At 36.0% G+C, this 17,577-nt stretch overlaps 1 protein-coding gene across 1 annotated transcript in view; it reads left to right on the top strand.

Annotated features, from left to right (window-relative positions):
• Window positions 1-17,577, top strand: part of LOC136040020 (uncharacterized) — a 232,342-nt gene that overhangs the window by 105,111 nt on the left and 109,654 nt on the right. Inside the window, exons 9-10 of the mRNA XM_065724086.1 lie at window positions 9,421-9,529; window positions 13,680-13,823. Coding sequence (XP_065580158.1) covers window positions 9,421-9,529; window positions 13,680-13,823 — 253 coding nt within the window. The remainder of the gene's footprint in view (window positions 1-9,420; window positions 9,530-13,679; window positions 13,824-17,577) is intronic.

Genomic DNA, 17,577 nt, shown 5'->3' with positions numbered 1-17,577 from the left:
AATTTATATTGAACTATTACCAGGCGGAACAAGCTATAGACATGGAGGCGGAACTCGAAAAGCCTCTTGTTTATGTTACATCTGCCAAGGAATATATGTCGAACTTATCTAACTAATAGTTCCTAGCGATGTATGGGCGTGCATTCTCACATGAATTTATGGACTGGCCGCTTTTATGCTGTGAAAAAAATTTGGTGGGTGAATTTAATGACCTACAAGATTGTTTTTCTTAGCTTCTTTGAATAATCCTTTCGAGTCGGGCGGTATAAGCATCACTTTAAAAGACGGAATATGTAGTTAAGAAAATAAGTTCTATACCAACAGTGATTGGAATTTAACGAAAATTTTAAATCATTTTCTGAGGAAACAACTAGTGTTTTGTTACTAGACAATTATTTCCAGTAGTGGCTGTTTTTTTTTCTAATTACGGAACTTTCGAATTTCGCAAAATAGCATGGATCATGCTAGGAAAGAATATCTTGAACCTTAAATGGATGCCTACAAAAATATAGTCTAATTATGGTGAGACCATTAGAAGACTGTAAAACATTTTTGGATTGTTTTAGTAGACAAGTCCGAAGCCAATCTGTGTTCGTATCTTTTAAAAATTTAACGCGTATAACGCCGAACGCGTATATTACGTTGTTTTGTCTTTGTCGAAAGTATTGCAGTGATTTTAAGTGGAGTAATAAGTTTGAGTGTTCTTTTTTCTCTTTGATAAATCAAAAACTCGAATGCAATTTAAAGCAGTATGCGTCATGCTGTATATTGAGTCTTGAACTGAGACCCAAACTTGTTTTTATTTTGTCTAAATTTGACTTAGATTTAGGAATAACGTTTTCAAATTTGTATGAGCTTCTAGAAAAAAAGAACCTATCCAAATCTGGGACGATGAAAGCCGTCTTGGTACTTAAGTATTATACGAGAAACGTAAATAGCGACGATGACCACACTGCCTTTCCATATTAAACAAACACAACTTAGAAACAATTGGGAAAGTTTTTCAAAGACAGTGGAATTCAATTCAGTGAAAATTTGTGCTGTGCCGTCTTCTGCACAACACCAGAAAATGCATATATATATATATATATATATATATATATATATATATATATATATATATATATACTAGCTGTTGCTAGTATATATACTATAGCTAGTATATATATACTAGCGCTTCGCGCCCCCCAAGCCCCCCCGCGCGTGTAAGTCGTTACGCGCAATATTAGTTACGCGCCATTGTAGTTGTGTCCCTGTGTCCCACCTGTGAATATATATATATATATATATATATATATATATATATATATATATATATATATATATATATATATATATATATATATATATATATATATATATATATATATATATATATATATATATTTTAACTACGTAAAACTTACGAATATACAACATTCTTCGCTGTCCCATTGTCTGTGCATATAAATAGATTGTCAGGTTTACCGACTCTTGAACATGCAACATATAATTGTCCATGGGAAAAACAATCCGTATTCAGATCTATACCTCATTATTCTAATGATTGCCCTTGAGGTTTGTTGATGGTGATCGCTAATCGAATATTCCCTGTGTCCCCGTCATCCCCAGTGCCCCCCGGCGTCCCCGTCGTAGTTGTGTCCCGGTTGTCATTTATATTCCCTGTGTCCCGGTCGTTATTTGTGTCCAAGTGTCCCAGTCTGTAATTTATCTTTGAGTGTCCCGGTCGTCATTTATATTCCCTGTGTCCCGGTGTCCCGGTCGTCATTTGTGTCCTGGTGTCCCGGTCTGTAATTTCTCTGGTGTCCCAGTCTGTAATTTCTCTTTGAGTGTCTCGGTCGTCATTTGTGTTCCCTGTGTCCCGGTCGTCATTTGTGTCCCGGTATCCCGGTCTGTAATTTCATCAGTTAACAAACATAACGTCAGTCGACAAACAACTTCATGACGACATACAGCTCAATCCTTATAATGACGTCAGTCGACAAACATGACGTCAGTCGACAGACACATAAACAAACAATTTATATATATATATATATATATATATATATATATATATATATTATACATGACTTCATATTCAATATGACAAAAATAAATAAATAAAAAAACAAGAGCTAAGAGCTTATATGACACTTGTGACGAGGCAAGAAGAGCTAAGAGCCAAGAGCTCATATGGCTCATATGAGCCAAGAGCATATATGGTATGAGCTCTAACAAAATTCTAAGAATCAATAAATTGATTTAAAAGGAAAATCAGAGGCTTAATGCCGGTCAGGATTTAAAATAAGAGGTCTGAGTCACGATGTCCTTCTAAATATCAAAATTCATTCAGATTCGATCACCCACTCAAAAGTTATAAATATCTAATTTTTTCTAATTTTTCCTCTCCCTTTAGCCTCCAGGTGGTCGATTCTGGGAAAACGACTTTATCAATCGCCAAATCACTGAACCCCTCCCCCCAACTCCCCTAAAGAGAGCGAATCCAGTACGGTTACGTCAATCACATATCAATGACATTTCCTTATTCTATCCACCAAGCTTCATCCCGATTCCTCCACTCCAAGTGTTTTCCAAGATTTCCGCCTCCAACTCCCCCCAATGTCAAAAGATCTGGTCGGGGTTTGAAATAAGAGCTCTGAGACATCAATTCCTTATAAATATCAAATTTCATTAAGATCCGATCATCTATTCGTGAGATAAAAATACCCCAATTTTCACGTTTTCCAAGAATTCCGGTTTCCCCCTCCAACTCCCCCCAATGTCACAGGATCTGATCGGAATTTAAAGCTAGAGCTTTAAAGCACAAGATCCTTTTAAATATCAAATTTCATTCAGATCTGGTCACCCTTTCGTAAGTTACAAATACCTCAATTTTCAAAATTACCCCCCCCCCCCAACTCCACCAAAGAGAGCAGATCCGGTCCGGTTATGTCAGTCACGTATCTTAGACAGGTTTTTATTCTTCCCATCAAGTTTCATCCTGATCTCTCCGCTTTAAGTATTTTCTAAGATTTCCGGTCCCCTCCCCCAACTGCCCCCCCCAATGACGCTGGATCTGGTTGAGATTTAGAATAAGAGATCTGAGTTACGAGGTCCTTCTAAATATGAAGTTCCATGCAGATCCGATCACTCCTTCTTAAGTTAAAAATACGTCATTTTTCTAATTTTTCAGAATTAACCCTCCCCCGAACTCCCCCAATAGAGCGGATCCGTTCCAATTATCTAAATCACGTATCTAAGACTTCTGCTTATTTTCCCCATCAAGTTTCATCCCGATCCCTCCAATCTAAGCGTTTTCCATGATTTTAGGCCCCCCAAACTCCCCCCAATGGCCGAGTCTTGGCCGAGTGGGTTGGTGCGCCGTCCTGGCCGAGTGGGTTGGTGCGTTGGATTCGGGATCCCTTGTCTGAGAGAACGCGGGTTCGAATCCCAGTGTACCCAATTCTTCAGTTTGGGACGGGGGTCAGTGGCGTGACTCTGTAAGCTTATTCAGAGTCGACCCAGCTCTAAATGGGTACCTGGAGAAATCTGGGGAAGGTAAACAGGAAGGGTGTGCGAAAGCACAGGATGGCTGGCCCCCAACCCCCCATTGCACTTCCTGGCTGAAGGGCCAAGAAACGGAGATCAGCACCGCCGGTACGGACTGTAAAGTCTAACGCCGTATCCTTTACCTTTTTCTACCAAACTCCCCCCAATGTCACCAGATCCGGTCGGGATTTAAAATAAGAGCTTTGAGACACGATATCCTTCTAAACATCAAATTTCATTGAGGTCCTATCACCTGTTCGTAAGGTAATACCTAATTGTTTCTAATTTTTCAGAATTAACCCCCCCCCCCAGCTACCCTGAAGAGAGCGGATCCGTTCCGGTTATTTCAATCATGTATCTAGGACTTGTGCTTATTTTTCCCACCAAGTTTCATCCCGATCCCTCCACTCTAAGTGTTTTCCAAGATTTTAAGGTTTCCCCCTCCCAACTCCCCCCAGTGTCACCAGATCCGGTCGGCATTTAAAATGACAGCTCTGAGACACGATATCCTTTGATAACACCTGATCTTGAAGAAGATATTAAAAAAAGCGCCGGTACTGGGATTCGAAGGGATAGGGCCGCCATGAAAGGTCTTATTAGTACAATACTCACCTACAATAAAGCACCTCCATACTTGAACCAGGAGTGTCCCCGGAGGAGCTCCCCACGCACGCTCTCAGCCTTCTCCTCTGGTTTGCCATTCAGTTCTTATTGGGCGTACGCAAGATTGTCCATCCTCTGACGGGGCAGCCGCCTGAGTGGTGAGCTCAAGGCACGGTCCAAAGGCCTGGGTTCTTCTCTAAACGGTCGCCACGAAAAAGGAATAACTGTGTTTTATCCCCTGTACCCTTTCCATTAATCCTTATATGGGATTTCATTGGGATTTGAGTCCCTTTATGACTTTCATCCATCTCCGTCATTCCATCCCTCGGCAATATTCCTCAGTCATTGCCTCAGTTGCCAACAAAGGTTCAAGAAACACCCAGAGTTGGGGAGTGGCGTAAGTTGGCTGTATCGGGCCACTTGCGAGGAAATGAGCGGGGTGTTGGCCGTGAGAGACAAAAGGTGATGAGACGTGAGAGAAAAAGTAAGAGAGAGAGTGAGGAAGTGAGAGAGTGACGCGAGGGAAAAGGTGAGAGACGTGAGGTGGCCCAGAGATGAAAGTGGCCAGAGATGAAATACCGATATCTCTGCCCCTCGCCTTCTGTTTCTCTCATTCACCCTTCACGATTTTTGGCTCCTGGTTTAGGATCCCTTCCGTCACCCTCCGCCATTTTTGGCTCCACGCTTAGGATCGTCTCCGTCATCATCGTCTCCGTCAAGGGCTTACGATTTCATCAGGCAGGCTCTACGCTCCGTCACCAGTCCCAGACCACACACATCCAAAGAAGAAAACGCCTTCCTCCCGGCACCCACTTCAAGCCCAATACGCTCAGGAGCATGACGGGCATATCTTAAGGACAGATTAGAGTATTTAGTTGAAATTTTTACGATACGCTAAGGGGAATATTCTACTAAATCCAAAGACACTAAGTGTACCCAGTTTGTCAAAAGGGCGTTTTCGCAATATCTGAAGTTCAGCTAAGGGTACTAAGTTGAAACTCCCCGAGAATTTTGAATGAAATGCTAAATACATCAAAGATACAATGTCCATCCATGTTTTCAAAAGTACGGATCTGCGACATTTTAGGAACAACTAGGGGCATTGAGTTGAAACTTTTAAAGAATGTTGAGGGGAATCTTATACTAAAGCAAAAGACACCATGTCCATCCAGGTTGTCAAAAGGGTGTTGCTGTAATATCGCAAGAACAGTTAAGATATTAAGTTCAAACTTACAGGTAATATTTAGGGGGATGTTAAATTAAGTCAAAGGTACAACATGTACCTGGTCGTCAGATGAACAAACCGCAATATCTTAGGAACGGCTTAGGGTATTTAATCGAAACTTTCAGAGAATGTTCAGGGATATTTTAAACGGAATTAAAAGACCCTATGGTATCAAGCCTCTCAAGAGGCCGTATCTGCAGTGTATCAGGAACAGCTAAGGATATTAATTTGCAACTTCCATGGAATGTTGATGAGGATATTTAACAAAATTGCAAGATACTAAGTGAATCCATATTGTCAAAAAGGCGTATTCCAAGAACTACTAAGGATGTTGAATTTAATCTAAGGCACTGTGTTCATTCAGGTTGTATATTACGTCTTTTCTATACAACACTATGCATACGCTCACGTCAAAATCACAGACAAATGAATGAAGCGCAGAAATAAAGAGAGTTGGGCAATGCCTCCGATTTATGTTTATTTTCTTATTCCATTTTCATTAATTCGTTGCCTTTTGGACATTTTTGTTGGAGGATTCTTTTGAATATCTTGTCGAGAAATTGCTGTTGAATCTAAATCTTAGTTCAAGAACCGTCCTAAAATATTGGTTTCAAAGCGAAATTTATGCAGTAATTATTTAAATGCAATCAAAAATATGTGTCAGATAACCTTATGAAACCTAAGAACTTTGATTAGAATCCTAAATTTTAAATTTTTTGCAGAAAACCTAAAAAACTGAAAAAATAGTAAAAATATTAACCAGTAATAAAATTTTGGCAGTCTGAAACAAAAAAAAATTCATTAAAAAAAACTTTTTCCAGAAAGGAAGTTTTTCAAAGAACTTTAAAGAGCCACTTTAAAAGGTAAAGGATACGGCATTAGACTTTACAGTCCCTACCGGCGGTGCTGATCTCCGTTTCTTGGCCCTTCAGCCAGGAAGTGCAATGGGGGGTTGGGGGCCAGCCATCCTGTGCTTGCGCACACCCTTCCTGTTTACCTTCCCCAGATTTCTCCAGGTACCCATTTAGAGCTGGGTCGACTCTGGCTAAGCTTACTTTAAAACATAAGTGAATAATGTAAGTGAAATAATGTACTGTAATAATTTTAACTTGAAACGATCAGAAATTACTTTCAATGAATAAATGAAACCCATAACGAACAAAAATCAAAATAACCAATCAAGTGACAGATACTAATATAGATGAGTAAATAAATCTGAGAACAAGCTGAATCAAAAACGGATAAACAAACGGATAAGCCTACTGCCTTCTCCGACCCGTAGGCTATACTTTGTTCTCTAATGAAAACTAAATATATTAAAAGTTTCTTCTATAATTATAACCTTGAAAAATCTAAGATTTTTCTTCTGTAAAATGTTCAATTGCTATGAATTCTGGGAACCAATATCGTTATATATTAAGCTTTCTGTTTATTTTCAATAGTCCTTTCCAGTCTTCTTGATTATTATGGTGGTTCTGGTTTATCTATTTTTGTTGTTGACAACACAAAATAATGAAATAGCCCTTAGAAGGTTTGGAGCAGGGAGACATGACCCCACTCCTGTTTGTAGTTGTTTATGTTCGTTTTGAGTTTGACTTCTTTCTCATTTTAAATTTTCTTCTCGTTTAAGGACTTATTTATTCATATACATTAATATTTGATACCTTTATGTTGGATTTGATTATTTATTTTACTTTTTGTTCGCTTCTGGTTTTATTTATTCATTGATAGTAATTCTTGTCATTGTAAGTTAGACTATTATGGGATATTATGGGACAGAAATGTTTAGATAAATTTGGGTAAAACCAGAATTATTACTCATCAAATGGTTGAGTTTTTCGCTCTTATAATATTAGCCTACTCAGTTGGCACTGGTTACTAAAAGGGTTAGTAATATAAAAAAAATAAATTTAAAATTACCCACAAATAGAGCAAAAATGCCACTTTGTCCAGCCACATTTTGACCAGAAAAATTTGGAATACTTTTCAAGTCCTAAATTTTGCTATGATGCATTTATTTTTCTCTTAAGGCAAAAACAATAGAAGTGAAAAAGAAAACATAAACAAAACCGCCTCAAAAATTAGAATTTTATGTCGTATAGAAATACTGATGGCGGTCATTAAACATAATAGGTAAGCAGAGTTGCCAACAATGTTTTTATAAAAGCACCCCAGAGCTCACAAAAAAAAAATATCAATTGTTTAAAACTAAACTTTTTCCTTTCTAAGCCAGAATGATAAATGTCTTTATTTAATCTCTTTTGCTTAAATACTCCCTAATGATTTTTTTTTCTAAACTTGTATGTGTCTAAGACTAAAACTAAACATTACTGAAAACACGAATTATTTTTAAAGTACCAATGAAGAGACTGCAACCCTGCTTGCTGGTACTTTCACCAAAAAGTAAATTCTAATACATATTTGAGCTCCCTTCTGTATTGTTGGAAGTTATCAACATTTTGGTGGAACTGCTTATTGAACTCTCAGGATTCGTTGCCATAGAGATATGTGCAATTCCAAAATAAATACTTCCAAATGTTACACAGAATACTACTTAAATATGCCTCAACAAAACACGAGGCTAAACCAAAATTCTTATTTCACAAACAGAAATAAAAGGAATTGGAGGGAAACTGATCACGTTATTTAGGATAGTACCTTCAAAATTGTTGTTCAAAGGTAGAAGTGCGTATACACTATATTTTGCCACTCTTATAGTAAAGTGGCAAAGTGAGTAGAGTGGCAAAGTGAGAGCATGGCCGTAAAAATAATAACCATATAGAATAACGTGAAAAAAACACACAAGAGAGATAATCAAAACACAATAAAAAAAGGAAAGAAACATACATACTTATATAATACGATTCGGATAGTAAGAAAAAAGTGAAATACCGTGCACCCGGTTAATCCATTTATTAGAACACAGATGTGGAATAACTTTTCAATACTGTTAGAAAGCAAAATTTGGAGGGGCCATCTTAAAATTTGCCAGTATTTTTGCATCACCTTCTCCTTTAGAGGCCATGCTTGTGCGTCACTGCCATGTACAGGGCAAGTAAAAACCGAAGTGTGAAATCTTCAGCTCAGGTGAATCTTCGTTCACATGGTGAACGAAAGGACTAATATTCCCCCTGTTTGCTGTTTGGGCTGTTCAAATTAGAAAAATAAACGCTATTAACGAATTGCAGCTGGCTTATGCAAATTGAATTGTAAATAGGACAAAATGACTAATACAGAAAAAAAAATATACTAACAAAAGCTCTGGTATTTTGGATTTACGGACGGAAATATCTGGAGTGAAGAAGGACTATTTCCATTATCTAATTTACAGTTGTAATTTAGTACTTTCGTAAACAGCAGTGTCTCTCCGTTTATTTATTTTTATTTTATTTTTTTTTGCTTGATTGAAATTGAAATAGGTTCTAAATTGTGTTATGTCATAAGGTTTTGTCTAAGTGCAAGAAAAAAATAAACCGACTATATTTTTGAATATACTATATGAAACTGCTCTAACAGTAATTCTTAAGGTTTATATTACCTGTGCAAGTTTTCGGCATGTTATTTTTCTTTAGTCCTACTGTTTTAATGCTTTAACATAAGATGATAATCTTGCTATCATTGTCCTGCTAAGATTCAGATTTATGCATATACCGAATAATGTTTTTGAAACTTCTTCTGATTTTTTTTTCGATTGATAAACTAGTAAAAAGAATGATGAACTTTTTTTTTATTATTTAAGCGAAATTGAATCATTCTTTTGGAGAAACTGTAGTTAATATCAAAATTCAGACTCTGTGAATGGATAGATCTCAAACTAATTCATTTAATTACTTGAATATCTTGTCCTTTTTGGGTATTTTATATTAAAAAGCTTATCGCAAAATTACATGTTTCATAGGGAATATAAACCTTATACAATTAATGTTTCTAAAAAAAGGAAGCCATTTAAAACGTTAAAATATTTTACTGAAACAGCTTTTAGGATATAAAACAAAAAGTCCGGTTGTATATTTCAACAGACTATTCAAAAACGATATTTATTGGATTTTCTTTGTTTCTAGGAGTCAGAAAGATAAATTCCCTTCATTTCAACAAGATGAGGCCAAGATAGAAGGTTGTAAGCTTCCCATTAATAAGGATACTGTACAGGCTATCGTGCCGATGGTGAAGGTACGATTTTATGAGCATTAATTTTCTTTTTTTTTTCTATAAGTCAAAATTCTATCTTGTTAAAAAAAAAAAATGAAAATCTTCTCCCAAAAAAGAAAGAATTCATCTAAAAACTGTTTCCTTTCTACTATGTCTTCTATTAAAACAATATTGTATAAACTATGTAAATACTCACAAAAAGGTTGTACCTACTCTTCAACGAATAGAACTTGAGTTTTAAAGAAAACCCCTTCTCGAATAATTTTTTTTGCTTTGATAAAACATGAATTAAAAGTTGTGGAAAGATTATCTCTCTCTTTTCTTTTGATCAAAAATTAGTCGTTGAAAATAATTTTAAATGTTCAAATAACTATTATCAAAATTCATCTAAGAACTGCATGATTATCTGGTATGTAGGTTTATAGAGTTCGTTATGTCTCCAGAGGTTCAAATTATCAATTACCAAAACAAAAACAGAAATTGTAAAGAACTGACATTTGCATTTGATCCAAGCAGGACCGATTGCCAAAAAAAGTTCTATTTTTTTGTGTCATTCATCATAATGGAGTTCAAAGTCGTTTGCTGATACCTTCTTGAAAAGGTTAATCAGAGGCAAGGATACTAGGTTTTATTTTTGGGTCCCTTCCCTTGAGTAACGGGAAAAAAAAGAAACTGGAAAAAAATAAACAATGCAGAATAATAACTGTGCCGTTTTGGAATTCCTTAAAAAAAGTGACCGGACCCCTTTTCACCGGAATGAAATCTAGGGCAGGGTTGTGGGTGTAAATACCTTTTGTTCGACTTAATAAAACTAAAATCTAGATTTTTTTGCAAAGGTTCATTGAATACCTTAAAGAAATTTTATATTTTCATGTAGTATTAATCAAAGTTCTGAAGTAGCAGCTTTCGTTGGCCAGCGCTGAAACATTATAGTTTTTCTCAGCTATGTCTATAATTTTGTCCACTGTTTAAAAATTGAAAAAGGAATTTACATAGAAATACTGGAAAATCCTTTTAGACGGAACTGCTGCCCCCCAAAAACAGTAGGAGGACAGGGGTCCATGGATACGTCTTAATATGCATGCGAGGAACAATATTCCGTAGCACGAAACAATATAATAGAGTCGATCTAAGTATCTGCTTGGATCAAGCGTAGCTTGACTTGTCAGTTATACGTTTCTGGAAGGACTGTTCTGACTAGTATCAGAGTTTTAGCTGAATAAAGCTTGAATACAGAATTTGAGATCAACGGGTAAAACTAAAGAGGTATAAATATACAAAATAAGATTACCAAAGAAACTACATAATAGTAGTAAGAGTACTAAACTTGTTTAAAATTATGAAAAATAATATCGCGCATATGTTTTTCTTGTCTCTAGTTAACAGATATTTTAGATTTAAAAGTAAGACCCGGTCAATGTGGGACACGATTGAACACTTAATATAAAACACTTGATTAATTCATGAAACGTCTTGTTTCACTAACTAAAATATTATATGAACTCTAATATTGTAATAACTTCTTTTCGTGTACACTAAGCGTTTTACTCGGCTTGGAACCTGCCAAAAAAGCCCCTTGGACCTCCAGTTTGAAAGGAGACTGTACAAGCCTTGGTCCTTGCTGGTTTCTACATGGTTTCTTGCACTAAGTAATATTTTTCTATCAAAAAGAGTCGATGCCCTTACATGAAATTTGAAACCTATTACCTACAACTCATTACATTCAAGTACTCACTACAATTTATTACATAACTCACTACAATTCATGCCTACAAATATTCTTCCACAATAGGGATGCAATCCGTAATAGATAACATAACTAGGAAGATTCAGCATGGAATAGCCCACCAAAATGAATAGAACCCAGAAAAAATTCATTAATCACAATGCTGTGTTGTCTGCTAGGAGTGCGCTTGGACCCTAAACTATTGTAGTTGACTTGACTACAGTCAAGTCAATCGTAGTTTGCACTGTAGTTCTGAGAAGGTTAGGAACTCAAAAGTTCGCTTCTTTGCCAGTAAGGCAGTTGTCAGATTGTTAGGAAAGCTTTCAAAGGGACTTATACTGAGTCCAATTTGCATACCCTTAGACGATCTTTGTCAAAAACTCTGTAACTGTCCTAACACCGTTAAGTGACTGCGCGCTGACTCAGTGACGGGAAATACAAAAGGTCAAGCTAGTTATCAATGGTAAAATGATCAGATTAGATGTGGATATGGAGGGAAAAATGATTGAAGTTGACTGTAATTCAACTGTAGTCAATTAACGTCCATGTCGGAACGTACTCAAGGCTATAACTTCCTTGAAGAGTGCCACTCCTCAGGATCATCCTGCAGTGGTGTTTGCAGTCAGGATTCCGGTTAAGCAAATTCGGGAAAGGGCACCTTCAATGCCACTATGAGCTCACTCAAGCGGGGGTTGTTTACCGAGGATAGGTACGGAGGAAGGAGCTTATGACAAAGTGGAAACCTCAAACTATCTCAGAACACCAGGACATCTTCAGCCTTTTTACTCAGCCTATCTTTCTTCAGAGTATTAACACTAATAACTATTATTGATAAAACTACAACACTTACTTACTTAGACTTTGGTCCTCCCACGCCTGAGCAGCAACAGTGGTTTGCCACGACGACCTGTCCTGAGCCCTCGACCAAAGCTCCTGCATCGAAGACCTCGCCAGCTTTGCCTCCTTCTCTAACACTACAACACTAGCACTTGTGAATAAGTAAAGTACGAATAGAAATGAAAAGAAAACCTACATAAAACGAGCAAAAATTAAACGTCAAACCCAACGTGAGCAGCACATGTTTTCGATGAAGAAATGAAATCTAAAATGAATTGAAATTGTAGTGAACGGTGAAGCCAAGAACACAGTTTACCACAAATAAAGATGGTGTTTTCGCTTTTCATTTCCCTCAAAAGACTAGAGTCTCAAATAACCTTTGTTGGAGACCACTGGAACTGTGCTTAAACTACCTGGAATCTATTTTCTTATATCAGCATATTTATATTAATATATATACTTTTACCAGTCTAATTTCTATCTGTATTTTTATCAATGGTTATGTTCTTTTAAATATATTCCATTCAAGTATATAGAAAATTACCTGGCTAAGTTAAAATTTAAGTTAAGCTATTTAATTATTTTTCGTTAAAGCGCAAATAACACACTAGTAACCCGAAAAATTTTTGGGCTGCATCCACCATACCTATTTGTATTCCTTCACATAAACCGTTCGTTATATTCATTTAGTTATTCTGTTTTAGAAAGTTCTAATTCCTTCATTGCGTTATTCATTCTAAATCTATTTCTTTTTAATCGATCAGAAAAAAACTATTAGCTGTACAAGCTTATAATGTAGGTATTTTCGAAGGTCACACTGCCTGTACATGACGTATAAATAATAGTTCAATTGGTAAAATCCTTTTTTTTTACAGTGTAACACAATAAAAAGATCTCTGGAACATAGTGAAACACACAAAAAAAAAATCTCCTGAAGACAGCCACTGTATATGCGACCGAAAAATCCAGAGACGTTTTTTTTTTGTATTTCACTATCGAATAAAATGATTTTTCCTATTGAACTGTTATTTATACGTAAGACTTCATTTTGAGCAATCTATTGAGTTTTCAGTAAAGTGCAACTGGCACTCTTTTATATGCTTGCGCATTGATGAAACAGCTGAAAATTTTATAGAATGATATCGGAAGTTTAAGCGATACTGCCAAAGCCTTCAAATTTAGCTCCTTTTTAAACTAAGCCCTGCTTTAGCTCAAATCTGCCTAAAAAAAGTCTGCAGGAAGGATTTAAAATTTCACAGCTTCTATTCTGGTCACTTGCTGAAATTCGAAGATCCACGCTCCTTGTTTTGCAATCTTTTTTCCATTTTCGTTTTGTATTTTGTGGTATATAAGCACTACTTTAGCTTAATGACTTAGAAAAAGATTTAGGGATCTATCAAAAGAGATTGTGTTATTTACTTTGTCTAAAATAATATATTCCTTTTTTGTTTTGAGTGGAAGCAATTAATTTCTTTTTTTCAGTATCATCTAAAACTGCCCATTCTGTAATCTCATTGCTTATGAGTGTTCCCGATGCGTTATTTTTTCTATGGGCTTAATAGATCTATGCTATAAAATTATAAAAACGAACCATGAATATTTTTTTAGACGAAGGAGATAGTAAACACCGCTGTTCTCACTGGTCATCCAGTTGCAAGGTCACTCAAAATCTTCATGGTTTCACAAGCTGGCCAAGTAGCTGACGTAACTTTACAAGCCTCTTGCACTTCGTTGGATGAAAGTATACTTAAGGTGAGCTTGGAAATTAATTTGTTATAAAAAATTTTGACTTGATTTAACAACCATCTAGGCCCTTGCTTCATTGAGAAAGGTTGATTATTTAAAAGCTGACGAATGTGCGACAGAATCCCGGTCTTTGAGGTTAGGTGAAGAATTTGAGGAGTGATTTTAGCCGAAGAGAATGTTGACATTTTCTTTTGTTAGTGATCCTGGGATCGGGCAAAACGTATTCCGAATTCCAATAGGGAATTTTGATGCTTGGTGGAAAATTGTTTGACGTACCCAGGTCATTTTAAATCTGACTTTGTCCGTGATAACTCCAAAGAACTTTTTCTTCGGGATCATTTGAGCTGTTACGATTTGAAGTATCACTAAAGGGAAACTTTTGTCGTTTTTAGGTATTGCCTTGAGGAGCTATTATGATAATGTGCCAATATGTAGAGTCAACTAATATGGATAGTCAACTTAGATAATATAACGTCACCAAAGCTCACATTGTTATTGTTTCTATAAATTCGACTACCTTTTTTTCGAAATTTTTGAGCAAGTGCTGTTTTCCTTTTCATTATCTACCCATTAGTGGGGCGTACTTCTACCTAAACTGCTCAAGGAGCAAAGTGGTTCCACAAAATGCGATGGATTGACGCACATAAAGCTGTTGAACTGATGAGAAACTTTCCAAGACCTTAGGCCTTAGTTCCTCCAGAGCCATCGGAGGCGCATAGGGCGTCGACAACGCCTCTCCCTTCCCCCTGCATTGATGAGAAACTTTCGAAGGCAACAATGGAATTATCAAAGACAACCCAATCAATCACGTTTGGACCCATCTTGATTTGGGGATTTTTGGACTACAGTTGGTCTCCCCTTCGAGAGGCCAACAACGCATAAAGGTTTTTGTAATCTCGACATCATGGATTTGCTATTAAACAGGTACACTGAAAGCATGCTTAAAGAACTCCCGAGAAAATGTTATCTGTTAGGGACTTAGGTTCGGCAAAAATCTATCCTGGGTAGAACCCATGCCAATTATGCCACTGTAGCCAGGTCTCTAGTTAAGGTCATGCTGTACCTCAAATACCATTTTATGTGCCTTATTTAAAGGACAATTTACTGAGTAACCATTTCATTAATTTGGTTAGAAGACAAAGTGATCTGGATATTCAAAATTATGGCTACTTCAGACTGAATCCAAAGATTCAGGGGCTCTATCCAAATTCAAGGCTTCTGCAATGACCTTATGTTTTATAGACATATTTCTGAGTTTTGATGGGGTATGTTATCTAAAATAAAGATGTTATCTCTTAAAGATGATTTTTGACGTTTCTTAAGAGAAAATGCAATTTTACTGCCAAAAAGACCCGTATTTTAATTAGAGATAACTTTAATGAGTGTTTTAGGTCATCTTTTAGGGAACCAGGTTGAAATATCTGTTTTCTGTGAGTGACTAGGACTCACTTTGCCTGCTTATTAGATAATTTTTTCTTCAATATTATTTTCTTTTCGTCTTTAGCTATACGTAAACCTGAATACGCTGGTGTAACTTAGCCTGCATTTTTGAGTGCGCTAAGAGTTCAAGTTTCTAGGCTTCCTGTTTTTTTGTGAAGTATAGTTTGAATAAATTATTGTCTATTGAAAATAAATTTGTAGTTGTAGCTGAATTTTCACAAATTAGTGACTAGAATTAATATCCTAGCTCAAATATTATTTTATCGAGGGGTTGTTATTATAGAATTTTTTATTTTTTCGGTTTGTGTTGAAAGATATGTGCAAATTGGTTTATTTGTCACTCACTATTTTGATGAGAGTTTTTGTTTTGTATTAGAATTGCTTTGCTTTTGTAAGAATATATGGCTCATTCCAGAAAGTATTTGAAATAGTGTAGCATTATTGAAAAGGAGCCTAGAATACGACTTAAGTCGTTGCGACCGTATTGCCAAGATCTTTCGTCCAAGAGAAACAGACTTTGAGCCAAATTTATTCTTTCCATAGTAGTAGAATAACTTTTATTAACAAAAGAATGATATATCATATTAGTAGCATAGCAAAAGCATAGCTTGCGAGGCCATGCTATTAGACAACAAACAATCGCGAGAAAAGAAAAAAACAACTGAAAAAAAAAACAAGAATAAAAAAAAGAATAAGGGGATAAAACCATGTACCAAAACAATCCACATAATCAATTATTCTACAAGAAATATAACATATTGAAATCTTGAAGCAACAAAATGAATAAATAATAATATGTAAATAAATTGTTTTAATGTGTTTGAAAAGTATATTTACCAAGTAACTCCAATCGCAGCTCAGATTTAAATTGATTAAGATTATCCAATTCCTTTCCACCTGTACAAAGCTTATTCCAAAGCTTAGACACTATAAATAATAGAAAAAGACGACCTATTAGAAGCTAAATGAGGAATCTCAATATCAACCCTTGCCCGTGTATCGTGTTGGTGACCATCTGACCTCTCACAGAATATTCCTTCAAAACAATCAGGAAGATATCCATTATAATACTTATAAATAAAAATCAGTGTATAAAAATCACGCAGTCCAGCTGCAGTGATTATATTTATTTGTCTGTATGCTGGGCTCAAAGAATCTCGGCTTGAAACTCCACAAAAAGTCTAATGACGTTGTTCACTATCATACGAATTGGGCAAAGTATAGAATGAAAAGTTCCAAGCCTTATTGACGAACAATGTAGAATATACGAATGCATTGATGAAAAACAAAGTAATCGTAAAATATGGGAAGGGAAAATATATTTTAATTTATGGATAATTCCCAAATTACGTGATAGTATTTTGCAAATGGATTTTACATGTTTTTTAATGATAGAGTCTCATCAATATTAATACAAAGGTACTTAACGTATCTAGTACGCTTAATTGTTCCCCTCTCAAAATTTATTTCCGCAATCCATGGATAATACTTTGGAGATCGTGAAAAAATAACAAAGTTGGATTTGGCCATATTCAGTCCAAGCCGGTTTACCTTTAACCATATACATGTTTTATTCATTGCCAAATTAAGGGTCGACATTAGCAGTTTTTCGTTTGGAGCAACATAAATTAGAGTTATATCATCAGCAAATAGGGGCGTGATGACCCTACCGCGAGGATATTCAGTGGCAAAACATTTATAGTTGCAGAAGTAGGTCCAACAGCATCCGGAAAATCATTAATAAAAATTAAGAAAGGAGTAGGATTCAGTACAGAACCTTGGAGAACACCACGTTTGATAATATTTTACATGAACCCAATTTCAATTAGGTGGACATGTTGTTCTCTATTTTGAAGTTAGCTACGATGCAGACTTAAAGTAGTACTTCTTAATCCATAAAATTCACATTCTCTTAATATTTGGCGGTCTACAGTGTCAAATGCCTTAATCAGGTCCAAAAAAACACTAGCTACCCTTAACTTCTTACCCGGAGCTTAATTGATTGTAGAAGTTATTAACGAAATAGCCATCTCTGTATGAATAGCCCTTCCTGAAACCAAATTGATTAGGATGTAGTAGTCTATGTATTTCCAAATGCTCATATATTCTAGTGTTGATACATCTTTCTAAAACTCAGGATATAATGGGTAAACTGAAATAGATTGATAGTTTCCGAGATCATTCTTATTACCACCTTTAAAAACAGGGGTTATTCCAGCAATTTTTATACAATCAGGGAACCTGCCCTGTTTCAAACAATCATTAATAAGGGAGGTAAACGCATCTGATGTAACAGGGTACGCTGTTTTCAACACACGAA

Source organism: Artemia franciscana, chromosome 20, assembly GCF_032884065.1.
Source record: "Artemia franciscana chromosome 20, ASM3288406v1, whole genome shotgun sequence".
Taxonomy (NCBI): Eukaryota; Metazoa; Arthropoda; class Branchiopoda; order Anostraca; family Artemiidae; genus Artemia; species Artemia franciscana.
The sequence above is the reverse complement of the archived record's forward strand: the minus strand, read 5'-3'. Positions and strand labels throughout refer to the sequence as shown.